Source organism: Alosa pseudoharengus, unplaced genomic scaffold (genome assembly GCF_046254945.1).
Source record: "Alosa pseudoharengus isolate Yale_2024_CS ecotype anadromous, Long Island Sound unplaced genomic scaffold, YU_APseudo_1.1 YU_APseudo_1.1_scf_11, whole genome shotgun sequence".
Lineage (NCBI taxonomy): Eukaryota > Metazoa > Chordata > Actinopteri > Clupeiformes > Clupeidae > Alosa > Alosa pseudoharengus.
The window spans coordinates 30,819,427-30,833,436 of record NW_027468576.1 but is presented as its reverse complement, the minus strand read 5'-3'; the positions used below and the strand labels follow the sequence as shown (position 1 = coordinate 30,833,436).

General features: G+C 45.4%; 1 protein-coding gene across 7 annotated transcripts in view; it reads right to left on the bottom strand.

The window, feature by feature from the left end:
- The window catches only part of kif1aa (kinesin family member 1Aa), a 65,431-nt gene that overhangs the window by 36,676 nt on the left and 14,745 nt on the right, over positions 1–14,010 (bottom strand). For all 7 annotated transcript variants that reach the window (XM_076278846.1, XM_076278848.1, XM_076278849.1 and 4 more), the window contains exons 3-13: positions 10,279–10,352; positions 9,298–9,477; positions 7,667–7,732; positions 7,314–7,492; positions 5,611–5,722; positions 5,184–5,261; positions 4,656–4,721; positions 4,531–4,548; positions 4,326–4,404; positions 3,783–3,861; positions 1,868–2,010 (exon numbers count right to left, since the gene is read on the bottom strand). In XM_076278846.1, coding sequence (XP_076134961.1) covers positions 1,868–2,010; positions 3,783–3,861; positions 4,326–4,404; positions 4,531–4,548; positions 4,656–4,721; positions 5,184–5,261; positions 5,611–5,722; positions 7,314–7,492; positions 7,667–7,732; positions 9,298–9,477; positions 10,279–10,352 — 1,074 coding nt within the window. The remainder of the gene's footprint in view (positions 1–1,867; positions 2,011–3,782; positions 3,862–4,325; positions 4,405–4,530; positions 4,549–4,655; positions 4,722–5,183; positions 5,262–5,610; positions 5,723–7,313; positions 7,493–7,666; positions 7,733–9,297; positions 9,478–10,278; positions 10,353–14,010) is intronic.

Genomic DNA, 14,010 nt, shown 5'->3' with positions numbered 1-14,010 from the left:
ATACTAGCACAAACAAATCTGTCGAGTCACTCAGAGTGCAGCGCTGACAATATAGGAGCGTTGCCATGACGAAAGGGTGTTCCGTGGTACATTTTCTGCTACTGTTTCTTTTTGGTTTTTATCTGTGATGATTATTATTCATTTCATCTACAATATCCAAGACATGTAACGAGAAATGTCTAAGGATCTTTTCTGATGCTACAGTACATTTAATTGATTTGTATTTTGCAGCACATCACTGAGTACCTTTTCCTGTGCATTTGCATTCATTTCCTGTTTGAGGAGAGCCACATGCATGGACATGAGAGCGAGAGAGCTGAGAGTCCTGAGAGGCAGAGGTCTTTCTAACGACTTTCAAAAAATCTCATCCAGGCCAGAGCAAGAGTAGGCTAGTATATACCGTGCAGAAGACAACCAAGAGAAACACAGCTCCCAGGTAGCACAGATCAAGCAGTTCTGCAGCACCAGAGTACACCAAGCACACACTGCAGCCTCACAGTGCGATCAGCCCACAAAAACACCCAAAAACCCACAAGCCCACCCCAACCCACACACCCCAAGCCCAGGCCAACACCCAGACCCAAGGCTGTAGAACATCGGACCAGCCTATCTCAAGCTGGGTCATAGTTCTGTCAATCATCATTGGCCTCTCCAGAATGTATAATTTATCAAGAAGAGTCTATGAGTCCAATTATGTGGTTAAATATTCCGTAAGTTGGTCTAAATATTGATCAGGAATGTGTTGACAGCCTAGGTGTTGGCCTGTCCACCAACGAGAGTTCCACCAACCACTGGCCAGACAAGTCTAGCATCGGGAATCTCAGACAGACAAAACGAAACGATATTAAAAAAAAAACATCATTTCTTTTCCCAAGAGGGACCCTGGTGCTGCAGAGCGTCCAGCAACTGCTAGAGTCAGCCAGTCCTGGAGAGAACTGCAAGAGCATGGAGAGGGGAGCCAAAGAAACACACATGTCAAACCAGCCATCTCAGTGTCTGACCCCCGATATGCTGAGGAAGAGAGAGAGAGAGAGAGAGAGAGAGAGAAGAAAAAGATGGAGAGAGAGAGAAGGAGAGTGTGAGATAGACACAAATGCAGAGAAGAAGAGTGAATGGTGAAAACAGTGTGATTTAGCATTAGATTACCCTCATGACAGGCACTGTCTGAAACCAGTGAGGCATGCCAAAGTATGACATTTGTGTGTGTGTGTGAGTGTTTGTGTGTGTGTGTGTGTGTGTGTGAGTGTTTGTGTGTGTGTGTGTGTGTGTGTGTGTCTGTGTGTGCGTGCGCGCACAACATCGAGAGTGAGTGAATGTGTGCATGGAAAGTAAGCAGAGAGAAATGGCTGTGACCATGTTGTGGAGATGGTGGAAAAGAGAGGGAGGAGGTGAATAACGTGAGATCTGTCCACATTCTGGAGGGCGGTTGGCCATTTGTGTTTGTAAACTTCAGTGGGTTGTGTGTATACAAGTGAGGGCACACATGCAAAATCACTCATTTTTCACAAATTTACAGTAATCATGTGAGAGTCTGAAATATATTATGCATACACTATGGAAATTCTACAAGCCTATTAAGCCTTTTGTGTGAACACACATTCACACACACACATACACACACACACACACGCACACACACACATACACACAAACACGCAAGTACTGTAAATACACACACACACACACACACACACACACACACACACACACACACACACACACACTCAAAAGCTGTTCTGAAAGCTGACCGAAGCTCTAAATCTCATTTTGATAAATGTCAGGATAAAATTGACTGATCGGAGGTCAGGTAGGTAGCACCAGCCTCCGGAGTGGCGTGGCGGGGGAGCAGTGGCGGTCGAGCCCTTACTCTCGATGATGTCTCCGAGGCCCTGGGAGCAGAGGAGGTCCCTGAGGCGCGCCACCTCCTCCTTCAGCTCCCGCACCAGGCGGTTGTTGGGGTCCTCATTGATGACGGCGTTGCAACGGATCTGCTTTGCCCGGTCAGCATACCTGAGTTAGCCAGAGAAATGCAACGTTATTCAGCAGAACGTAAGAAAAACGCCCTAAAAGCTACAGGCTCCCGGTGACATTCAGATTTTTTTTTTTATCTTGTTTTTAAAGTTTTACATGAACAATGAAGTTTCACATATCTGAAACACTGATTTGCTTCCAGTTAGCTTACTTCTTCCATTTATGGAACACAGTGCACATTCACACTAGACCCTTTGGTCCGGACGAGTTCGTTTGGACCATTGGTTCGGTAAATTTTCATAATGTGAATACAGTCTACCAAACTCGGGTACGGACCCGAGACCGGACCAGAGGTCTGGGGAATGGTTTGCCAGAACTCCGGTACGGTTTGAATGCTATCCATTCCAAAACCAGGAAATAAACTGCCTTTTTCGGCGAAATTGCCAAGAGATTGGTAAATAGAAGCTAGTATTTATGACATAAACGGACCCTGGTGCGCAATAAATTTTTTTTTAATGTGAACGGAGACCAGCTGGGTCAGGGCTAAGGGGAAGTAATCGCACTCGAGTTCAGTCCAATTAAACGGACCAAGTGTGAAGGCAATGGAAACCCTACAGTATGAGTTCAGTAGTATGTGTCACAATAGTATGTTAGATCGTTTTCATCTAACACTGTGTGTGAACCTCTAGGGAACGTTGCATAATGTATAATATGTACTCTAGTTGGGTATGGATTAGTAAGGTATAACTCTGAAGGATGTGGAGCTCACAGATAAGTCTATGTGAAGGGATTAAAAATGAGCCGCCATTGCCCCTGCTCATGTTACTATCATTGAGGGAGAGGAGTCAGTAGTATGCATCTCTGCCAGTCGCAGGTGTTTGGAACATAGAACATTTTGGAACATAGAACATTTTGGAACATAGAACATTTCTGAACATAGCACATTATCACATCTTGGTCTCCTTCATGGCCCACTGGCCAAGTTACATAAGTGGAGGAGAACTCACAAGACCCTATAATGGAGCTGTGTGATCGGGCTGCGTTAGCACATGTGCTTTCACTGCTATACACATTGATACCAACTCTAGCTCTCACATTAACACCTACCTCATGTCTCCAAAGACAGCACTTAGGACTTAGACAAGGCTGCTAATCAGTGAGTGGAGTTCAAACAAACTCTGCATCTCATTGGCACATCAGCCTTCTTTTCAGCAGCTCCCTCTGCAGCGCTGGTGTGTGTGCGTGTGTGTGTGTGAGAGGGGGGGGGGTGTTTGAAGAGTGATGCCACTGCAGGTGCAGGACAAAGATGGAGCGGCAGCAACCTGATCTGCCGTTAGGTAACACTCCACCGCACTCACTTCCCTCGTCCTCAATTTCCATCCGCTCATAGCAGCTTAACGCTCTAAAGGTGAGGCCAGAAAACTGCAGCAATGCAGTGGCTTCATAATCATTCACCACCTCTGCAATATATCCATCTTCCCCTGTCTGTATAATTTCTTTTCAACATCAATCTGTGTTCCTATGTTTTTTTTGCAGATGGTTGACAGAAGTAGAATATATCAGTATTCCATAATGTGGACACAATAAGTTAATTTTTAATTTTAAAAAGTAAATTTTTCTACTCCCATGCTCCTCTAGGGATGACCACTTCTGGTCATATTTTGTTCTTTGACCCAGATCTTTCATTCTTTCCATCAGACCTTGATTTTTAGTAAGTCACCTAAACAAAGGCCTATCAGTGATGACCCTCCATAACGGTGCTCCACTGAATGGCACTAATTAATGATGCTGTGCTGTAGCCTGCGATGTACCTGAGGGTGCTGAGAGTCTCATCGTAGTTGATATCAGCAGGGCTGAGGGCAGCCACCATGGCAGTGCGAGAGTTGCCACCTAGAGGTGAGAAGAAACAACTCATTCTAAATAATAAAGTTAGGATTCAGCCAGCGAATCCAATGCCATAGTATCAGAAATGTGCAGTTTAATGTCACATGAGCAGTAAACCACAAGCAAATAAGAAGAGGGACACAGAGTGGTGACATCTGGAAACAGAAGCAAGTCAACTCCTGATTTAGATTCATGGTCATTTTCAGTGGGCACTGGGCAGTTTAGGTCACGTATATTGTATACGTATAGACCCTTTCAACAAGGTAAACAAAAACAATGCTTGAACATTCTATTTGGGCCCCAATCTACTTCCTCTGCATTAAGATAACATATGGAATGTTAAAAAGGAAGTCTTGTGGGGCCAACTATGATGCTGATAATGGAACTCTCTTGAAAGGGTCCATACATGCTGGTCCAACCCAACAGGTGCTGAGTGACCAGCTGGACAGGTGAGTGAGTGAAGTCCGTACCCAGATTCTCCCTCAGTAGCCAGGTCAGCACAGAGTCTCTGTAGGGGATGTGGCTCTCCACCTTCTTCTTCTTCTTGTTCTAGATAACAAATGCCATTGATATCATATTATCCTCACACAACACATCAAAGGGGAATAGATAGGCCTTACATATTTCAAGCTGCCATAGGGATTGTTCTGACGATTTTGGGGAATTTGCACTCACTTTGTTTGTTCCAGAATCCTGAGGGAGAAACCGGAAATAAAGGCACATGTCTGTACGTGTTCCAGGTTTCAAAATGAATATCATGAGAGAGCAAATACATTATATGAGATGTTTTGGTCACTTACCACCTCTGCCAAGGCTGATATGACCTTTCCCAAAGTAGTCAGGGATTTGTTGATATTTGCTCCTTCCTGAAATAGCATGAGCATTTTTTTTTAGTGACAACAAGGGACAAAGTAATAAAGCCTCTGACTAATGATTCTGTCTGTAGGTCATAAGGTGTTCTTTTTAAGCAGGCAAAATTCAACATTGGTATCATTCAACATACAATAGAAACAGTATTTGACAAAATGAAGAGTCATATGTCACAGTTGTATGTATGTATATATCATTATTAAAAGCATACTGTATAACTTAATTGTGAACAAAATCTTGAGATTGAAGAATAATTAACAATAAATTGAAGAGATCCCCTGCATTCCATTATCATTTTATTTTCCATTTGTGCGATATTGTAATGATTTTGACAGTGCAGTCTGTCACAAGATGACACACAAAGGGGAATAGAGGGTAGAGAAATCTGCGACGAAGGAGGTGTGTGTGTGCATGTGTGTGTGTGTGTGTGTGTGTGTGTGTGTGTGTGTGTGTCTCACCTTCAATCTGGTGCCTTTGGCCCCTGTGGAGTCGGCCCTCTCGCTGCCGGCCAGATCCACCAGGCTGATTTTGCTGACCTGCGAGACAGAGCAGCGACGTGCAAAAGGCTGAATCAATCCCCCCGTGGCTGACAGGCTTAAGCAACCTCTCCCTCCCTCCATCCCTGCCTTCCTCTACGCTTACAAATGATGACCTCCCCAATGTCAAACCACATTAAGCACAACTAGCCTCGCCGAGGAGCAGAGCAAGTCTGCATCACGTGGCTGGTGCCAAAGCGGCCCGCTAGCCGTCTCTCCCTGAAGGACCGCTGAGGAGGTCAGTGTGATTGAATAAGGTCGGCATATGTGGTGACAGGATACCACAACCGCCTCCACCGTAACCCCCACCGACACCACCCAGACCAGAGTGTCACCCCTGTGGCAGTACCTTCTCGGAGGTGTTTTCGCTCTCGGAGTCGTGGCGCTTTTGGGTGAAGATGATGTTGAAGACAGCGTGCGACCGGCTGCTTGTCTCGTTCATGTTGGTGGCGGCCACAGTCCTGCCAGGCGAACCGGAGTGAGAGCGAGGGAGAGAGAAGAGAGGAGGGAGGGAGGGAGGGAAGAGAGGGATGTGAAAGAGAGAAGTGAGGAACAGCAGCCAAATGATGACAAGGTGCTGATGGACAGAAAATAATACCCCAAACTCCGAGAGCAATGCCAGCCACAGCTGCACACTGAACCCTACGGCCCATCTCATTCAGCCTACACACGTCTCAAGCTAATGCGCGTGTGCCTGCACTCTCTAGCCTCCATGTGAAGCACTGAGGTATTGTCTCAGCACACGGTTCATTCATTAGCATACATTAGCCTGCACTGAAGGCGGTTCAAGGTGTACCATGGAGCGCAAGCCATCATAAACACCTTGTCTGTGAGCCAGTGAACCTGCACCTTGTTTACTGCTGAAATATGGGAGCTCATTTTTCTTCCATTTTTCTAATTAGCACTCTGCGAATGAGCGATGATTTACAAGCAAGTAATTGATTCACTTTCAGCAAGTGAAAACAACTGAACTAATGCTCTTTTAACGTGAAGTATAAGATGGGGGGTTTATATGGAGGATGCAGGGCAGCATCGGGTGTTGGGGTGGGGTGGGGGGGGGAGGCAATCCCATTTTCCTTATGCTTGAGGATGTGCGACATAAATTAGATGTTGTCTCCTTGCACTGCAACACCCCATTCACAGCTACTTGGCTGCTTTGCCAATGACTGGCTACTGAAGCATAATTGTATGGTGGGTTGGGAGTGAGACGCTAATATATGTAATCTAGGCAGGGCTAAGTGGGAAATATGGGGTTCCTCTTAGCTAATGTCTACTACTAGGATCAATAGTACACAAAGACAGCATTGGGTTATCAACATAATCACACTATTAGTTACTCTGCTGTTTGCTTGCAAGAAAAGCAAATATAAATCACTGCATTTATATAGCTAAAACTATAGAAAACCAGGGCACCAAGAGACAGGAACTTTAACTTTATTTTGGCTCAACACATCCATGAAGTGTATTTGTATACAGTAGTTTGGTTAAATTGATGGCCACATTGAATTCTGTCTAATTTTTAATTAGGACAGACAACAATGCCAATAATGTTGTGCAATGACCCATTTGGCACCATGTTCAGTTCTCTTCGTGTTTGATGTCTTAGTCATCAAAATTCCATGACCGGTCAATGTCAAAAGGATAAAGGGAATGTTCGGCAGTCTTTAATTGGTCGATACATTCACTCTAGTCGAAATATGCTAAACATGACACAGAGGGCAGACAAACAGGGTGAATACTGTTGTCATTCATACAAACACACTGTATGGGAATGTCTCTTTCCATTCTGTTTCTAATCAGATGCTGGGCAACAGACAACTCAATATGTGTCTGTTCCCAAGGGGCCCTGACAACCAAACCCCTTAATTAAGGCTTGGGAATCCAACAGAGACCATTCTAGTGTCAATCACATCTCCTAATGGTCGCAAGACTCTTCATAGCAGTGAAAGGGGAACACAAAGTACATATCCTCTCGTACCCTCACATCCAAGTACTGTACATATCCTCTCGTGAAATGGGGGGCCATTTTAAAGCCGTCTGCGTTATTCATACCTAGCTTTGTTTCCCGAGTCCATCAGGTCTTGAATGTCGTTGTAGGAGGTGACGGCCAGCTTGGACAGGTCCTCCACGTACGGGCCGAGAAGGGGGTGCTCTCGCACCCGCAGGTTGCCCTTGTTTTTGGGGTTCAGCAGGTCCCGCACACGTTCACAGTAGATCTCCATGTAGCTCACCTAAACAGGAAATAAGTCACAGTGTGTCAACCACAGTGAACCACAGTCATTAGTGTTTCATTTAATCTGAACATCTGCGTACAGAGGGTCTCAGTGAGGCCATGCTGCTCAATACATAACGGCTTGATATATTCTGACAGACCGCGACAGCGAAAATGAGACTGGGACACTTACCTCCACGGAGTAGGACATGCTGTTGTCATTGTTGACATTAATCTTGGTGAACAAGTCTTCACACAGCTGGTGGGAGACACAGACAGAGGAGCAGTGAGAGAGAGAGATAGAGAGAGAGAGAGAGAGAGAGAGAAAAAGAAAGAGAGAGAGAGAAAAGAGAAAATGGGATGAGGTAAAAGGAAAAATAGAGACAGATAATGGGAGAGAGCGAGACAGAGAGAGAGATAGAGAGCACTCAGTATAGTATTGTAACATCACTGGTAATTGAAGTTGACCAGTTTTGCAGATACTACATACATGGCCTACTGTTTGCTCACATCTCTGTAATCTTCATTGATTGAATACTGCTTACATTCCCCTTTCAGACCCATGCTTGCACTCCCTCTCTACTCACAAGGAAATAATTCTAATGGCTTTCAGATACTCCTGCTTGCATGGTGACAAACAAGACAGGACACAGATAAGGAGGGCAAACACACGGCTGATTGGTTGTGTACATACTACAGACAGAGCATGGTGCCACGGCAGCCATGTTGTCTGGGAACAGACTCATCAACATCACATTGCTCAGATGGGTCACAGGCATAATCTCACACTACAGGTGATCTCTCGTCACACTCCTCATCCTGGTGCTGACTTTGTGTATGTGTGAGTGTGTGTGTGTGTGTGTGTGTGTGTGTGTGTGTGTGTGTGTGTTTGTTAAAGGGCAAGGGCAAGAAGTTTTGCTTTCTAGTTTCAGTGGAAGGATACAATCAAATCAAGTAATTGATGTTATGACCAGACCCAGATGTAAGGTCCAAATTAGAGTGTAGATTGCAGACCAAGATGTGTATACATGATGATAATCCTATTTAGTACAAAATATGATCTAGTGCTGGGTGTGCATCTGGGTAGGATGTTTTGCTTGGTAAATATATGTGTGCTTAAGCGGGGATCACATTAGCCAGCGGCAAGCGGCAGGTTTTTCTATTGTTCTCTATGGTTCGGCAGCGGAACGGTGCCAACGCTGGCGTAATGCTTGTGTTGAACAAGCTGAGCGTTGAACTTGGTTAAACTTTCAAAGCGCAACACGAGCGTATTCAATTGACAAACTGTTTGTGTTGCTTAGGAACGAGATAAAACGTATTATGTCTGAGCATTGCGTTACGTTTGCCGCTTGCTGCTGGCTGATGTGATCCCCGCCTTACTCAGATTTACTGGACCATGGTGCTATGCCTTTATGGTACCTCTCCCCTAGTGAAAGTGAATCGGATGTGCCTTGTGTGTCTGTGTGTTGTATCCATAGGATTGTATGTTATGGTTTTGGTTATGGTTATGGTTATGTTTTTATGGGATTTGGCAGACGCCTTTGTCCAAAGCGACACACACAAGAACAATATAATATTTAAAATTTAACAGGGAACAGATTAGAATGTTGGTCAAACTATAATAAGGAGAATAGCAATAATAAACAACAATGTCAATTCAATCAATAGCCTAATAAAATAAGCAATGAAAATGATAATAAACAATAATGTCCATTTAATCAATAATATAAAAACAATAACATGGTAAGACTACATTAAGGAGAATAAGACTACATTAAGGAGAATACTATTGACATAGTATGTGCAGTCTTTGTGTGTCTGTACCAGAGGGATGATGCCTTGCTGGTCCGTCTCTTGTCTCCCCATCATGGTGTAGGATTTGCCGGCTCCCGTCTGCCCGTAGGCGAAGATGCAGACGTTGTAGCCCTCAAAGGCGTGGAGCAGCATCTCCTCCCCGATGTCTCGGTACACCTGCTTCTGGGACGCATAGTTGATGTCCTCTGGCTGCAGACAATACAACAGCGAGGCGCATATCACTACCCACAATGCACCATGCCAGTGAATCATTCATGTCTGACTCCAGATCTGAGTTCATTTTCACGCAAAGAATTAGGCCACCACCAAAGGATTTGATTCTCTCTGGTGTTCAGATGCGTACTCATCCTAGGATTCCTGTCTTACTGCAAGATGGCTCCTTTGCTATACTGATGGTGTAAGTGGGTGACATATGAAGCTCTGTGTCTCATATTGTATGCTAATGAGCTGTGAGAAATTGATTTTCATACCAAAAATGGCAGTTCTTAATAGGAATCTGACTCAGTGGGTTATGGCTCTGCACAGTTACACATGTGTTAATCATGAGCTGAGCTGCTCACTTGACATCACTACAGCATCAAATGAATCAATTCAAAGCTAACAAGCTGCCTATGTGAATCAAATATTTGCATACTTTATAACCTACTGCTGAGACAATACAGCATATGCCGTCATGCCCTGAGAGGTTTCACGTCTGATCTTAAAATGGCTCTTTTAACTAAAGTGGTGTTTAATTCACACATATTTTCAACAATTACATAACAAAAGCAGCATGGACTATTGACGAAAGGTGTTGCCAACAGCTGACAGACATCGTTGACAGGAATTGTAGATGAATGCAAAATTTGTATACTCTGGCTCGACATCACTCATTTATTCCATACAGATTATAAACCAGATGTGTTGTCCATGATGAACACGTTGTACATATTATATGATGTTAGTAATACACTGGATCCATGTCAGGGGTGTTTCATTTCTCTCACTCACCGTTGTGTGGGACCAGTAAGAGTAATCAAAGTTGAAACTCTTATTCTCTTTCGGTGCTTTGGGATTGAGGATCGCTGAAACACAGAGATAAGACGACAGGAAAAAGGGCTGGGGTTAGACAACATGCGTATGCGCACATCAACAAGTGGCACGCTGGACACCAGGTCCCTGGAGGTCAGCCACACGCGCACACACACACACACGCACACGCACGCGCACACGCACGCACGCATGCACACACGCGCACGCGCACACACACACACACGCGCACACATACACACACACACACACGCGCACACACACACACACACACACACACACACACACACACACACACACACACGCGCACGCACACGCACACGCACACGCACACGCACACGCACACGCACACGCACACGCACACACACGCACGCACACACGCACATGCACACACTCACACATACACACAACCAGGAAGCGCTGAGTCACCCACCTCCCCTCCCAGAAACACTTTAGACAAATTACAGACGGCCGGGCAGCAGCCGGCGCACTGTCGCAGCACTGGACGAGCGGCCTGCATTGCCTGTCTCGGGAGAGTGAGAATTAGAGCGGGCACTGATTAGATTTATGATGGGGGGACGCTGGAGAGGCACGGCGAGAGCCACGTCACCTGATTGAAATGAAACGCAGGAGAGACAGGTCAGGGGGGTGAGCTCATTATCATCGCACTGAGCTAAGTGGTATTGATGACGCATCCACGCAGTGCAGACAGTATCCTCAGGCTTCAGTGTTATTAAAGTGCTGACAGAACAGTCTTCATTACTGGCCTTCCCCACAGATTTACATTGTAATCACATCATAATCTACATAAGCTAAATTACAGGCACTCTGCATGCTTCACATTTTATAGGAAGGAACTGTAATGGGCATTACGGGAAATGTCTGTCCCTTCTTCAATTAGAGGAGCTCACAGTCCACTAAACATCTCAACAAAATGCAACAAAATAACACTGTATTCATAATGGTTTGAATAAGACGCAGAAATGCTTCCTGGCCCCATTTAGTAAAGATATCTAAATTAATCTGAGCTAAATTAGGCATGTATATTTTCATCCCCCGCATTTTGTTCCTCGGGTTTGTTTGGAAGGATCCAAAGTCACCTCCCCTTTGGCCAGAGAGCACTGCAGAGAGTAGAGTATAAATTATCCAAAGCAGTGAGAGAGGCACAGAGTGTAAACCTTGCATGGCCTGATATACACACTGCGACAGACATTCCTCAGCTCCTCCATTTAACATTAGCATCTCATTAGCATCACAAAAAGATCTCAAAGACAACTTTATTTGACTGTGACTTGACAGTGAGACCACTCCTGAGGAACACTGAGCGCTGAGGCTGAGTAAGCCTCAGTCTCCAATCATCACAAGGTGGTCAAGGACAGCCACAGCCACATCACAATGCCGGCCAGCAAATCAAGTGAGCCAAAAATGCCTGTGGTAGACAATAGGCCAAAGGAGTCATTACTCACCTTCTTTGACATAGAAAGGAAATCTAGAACTGTATTAGCACTTCCTTCCTCAGCAGTCTCATCCACTTATTTATTTAATATTTCGTAACCACTTTTGTTAACACGAGTACAGCCAAAGAGGATGAGTTGCTTCCATTCACTTGTGCTAATTGGCTCTCTTTGAAAGATAGAGCAAGGGGTACAGATACATGATTCAACAACCTAGAAACAAATGTAGCTTTAAAAGGGACCTTCCTCTCCTCTCCTCTCCTCTCCTCCCCTCCCTCCTCCCCTCTCCTCTCCTCTCCTCGCCTCCCCTCTCCTCCCCCTCCACTCTTCCCCTCTCCCCTCCCCTCTCCTCTCCTCTCCTCCCCTCTCCTCTCCTCTCTTCCCCTCTCCACTCTTCCCCTCTCCTCCCCTCTCCTCTCCTCTCCTCTCCTCCCCTCCCCCCTCCCCTCCCCTCTCCTCCCCTCCCCTCTCCTCTCCTCTCCTCTCCTCTCCTCTCTGTTGGCTCTTGTTCCTCCACCTCCAGCACGCCCGAGCGCCTCTGCTGTGACATCAGCAGGCCGACACTCATCCCATGGCACCCTCTCTCTCCGGCACTCCTACACAGTCACTACAGATGCCCGCCCGCCTGCCTGCCTGCCTGCCTGCCTGCCCGGGAAGGTGGCAGAGAGGGAACAAGCAGACGAGTCCTACTTCTGGATGATGGTACCGTCAGGAGAGGCACACAGTTTCATGTACTCAAGCTACACCTTGCTAATGGTGATGACCTGCCAGTGTGTATCCCATTAGTAATTGGGTTGCACTGCAGACATACTGTATTTAACACAAATGACATGCAACTGCTTATTCTGAAAATCAATAGTGTGTCAGCTAGAACTGTTCAAACTGTAAGCACGAGCCACTACCTGGTTGTTGTTACATCATGCTGTGTATTTTTATACTTTGTGACTGCAGTTCATTACCTTGGAATTGTTTATTGCATCACTTACATAGATAAGTGATTAAATTTCTGGTAAACAGAAATCAAGTACCTGCATCTATTAATGAACACATCTAGAGCTAAGGACTTTTAGCGGTGCATCCTTGTAGCGTTGCAGGTCCCCATAATAACAAATCCTTCTGAGAGTAAATGATGCACTGAATACGTGACTAATTGTTAATTAACACTCTCGACGACAATTGACTTCAAAACGCAAGCTGTGTGTACACTGCTAGTGTGTTGCCCGTGGTGGCCTGAAATGACTCCTTGCAAAATGGTGTAAACAGAGATTAGATTTTCAATTAAGTCTATTAGAAGAGAATGAGACCACAACTCAGTCCTCAACGCAATCTGAGGTTGCAGCTGGAGCAATGAGGAAGAAATGGCCACTGAAATGCCCTGTGCTGGCAGCACATGATAAAGGAGTAAGCTCATTTGGAAAGAGGGCAGCGTTCCATGGCGGGATTGGTCATCATACCCTGAGGAAATGTCCGCCCGAGGAAGCAGAGGCTAATGGGACCAAGATGACGAGAGCTGAAGCACAAACCCCTTCTCTCTTCTCCCTCTCTCTCTCTCTCTCTCTCTTCCTCTCTCTCTTTCTCTTCCTCCTTTCTGCATTACATTAGCTGTTAAGCTGAGCTTTAATCCAGTGAAGCCGTGTAATGCTACACAGCCAAGAAGAGAGGGAAATGAGATGAAATAGAGACAGGTGAGGCAAGACGACTAACTGTGAAGGAGGCAGCCACAGAGGAAGGCAGTCACAGAGGTAAAGAGAATCAGTAATGGGAAGAGGGGTGTGGGAATGAAAAAAACGAGAGAAACGAGGGGTGTGGGAATAAAAAAAAAAACGAGAGAAACATCTTGAATGTTGTGTAACACTGATCACAGTACGATAGCAACAGCTCCAGACTGAATCCCACTCACACAGAAATAGAATCCCAACCATCAAAAATTCCCGAGTGAGATTTCACAGGAACAGAAAACACAAATATAAAATAGCCGTCCACAGACGGAGGTTTCAGGCGGTTATCCTCTCACTACTGTGAGACACATTTTAATGCCCTTAAGAGGAGCGTTCAAGGGAGCAATCTTACACTGATCAATAGTGTGAAATTAGATCCCTGCCCAGCCAAAGGTGCCTTTGGTTTCCTTGGGGACACGGAACAAATGAGCATTTCCTGTGCAGCTTTTCTGACGAGGGAAGCCAGGCAAACAACAGATTTCTGGTAAGAGATGGCTAAATCATCTGTCCAAAACAGCAAA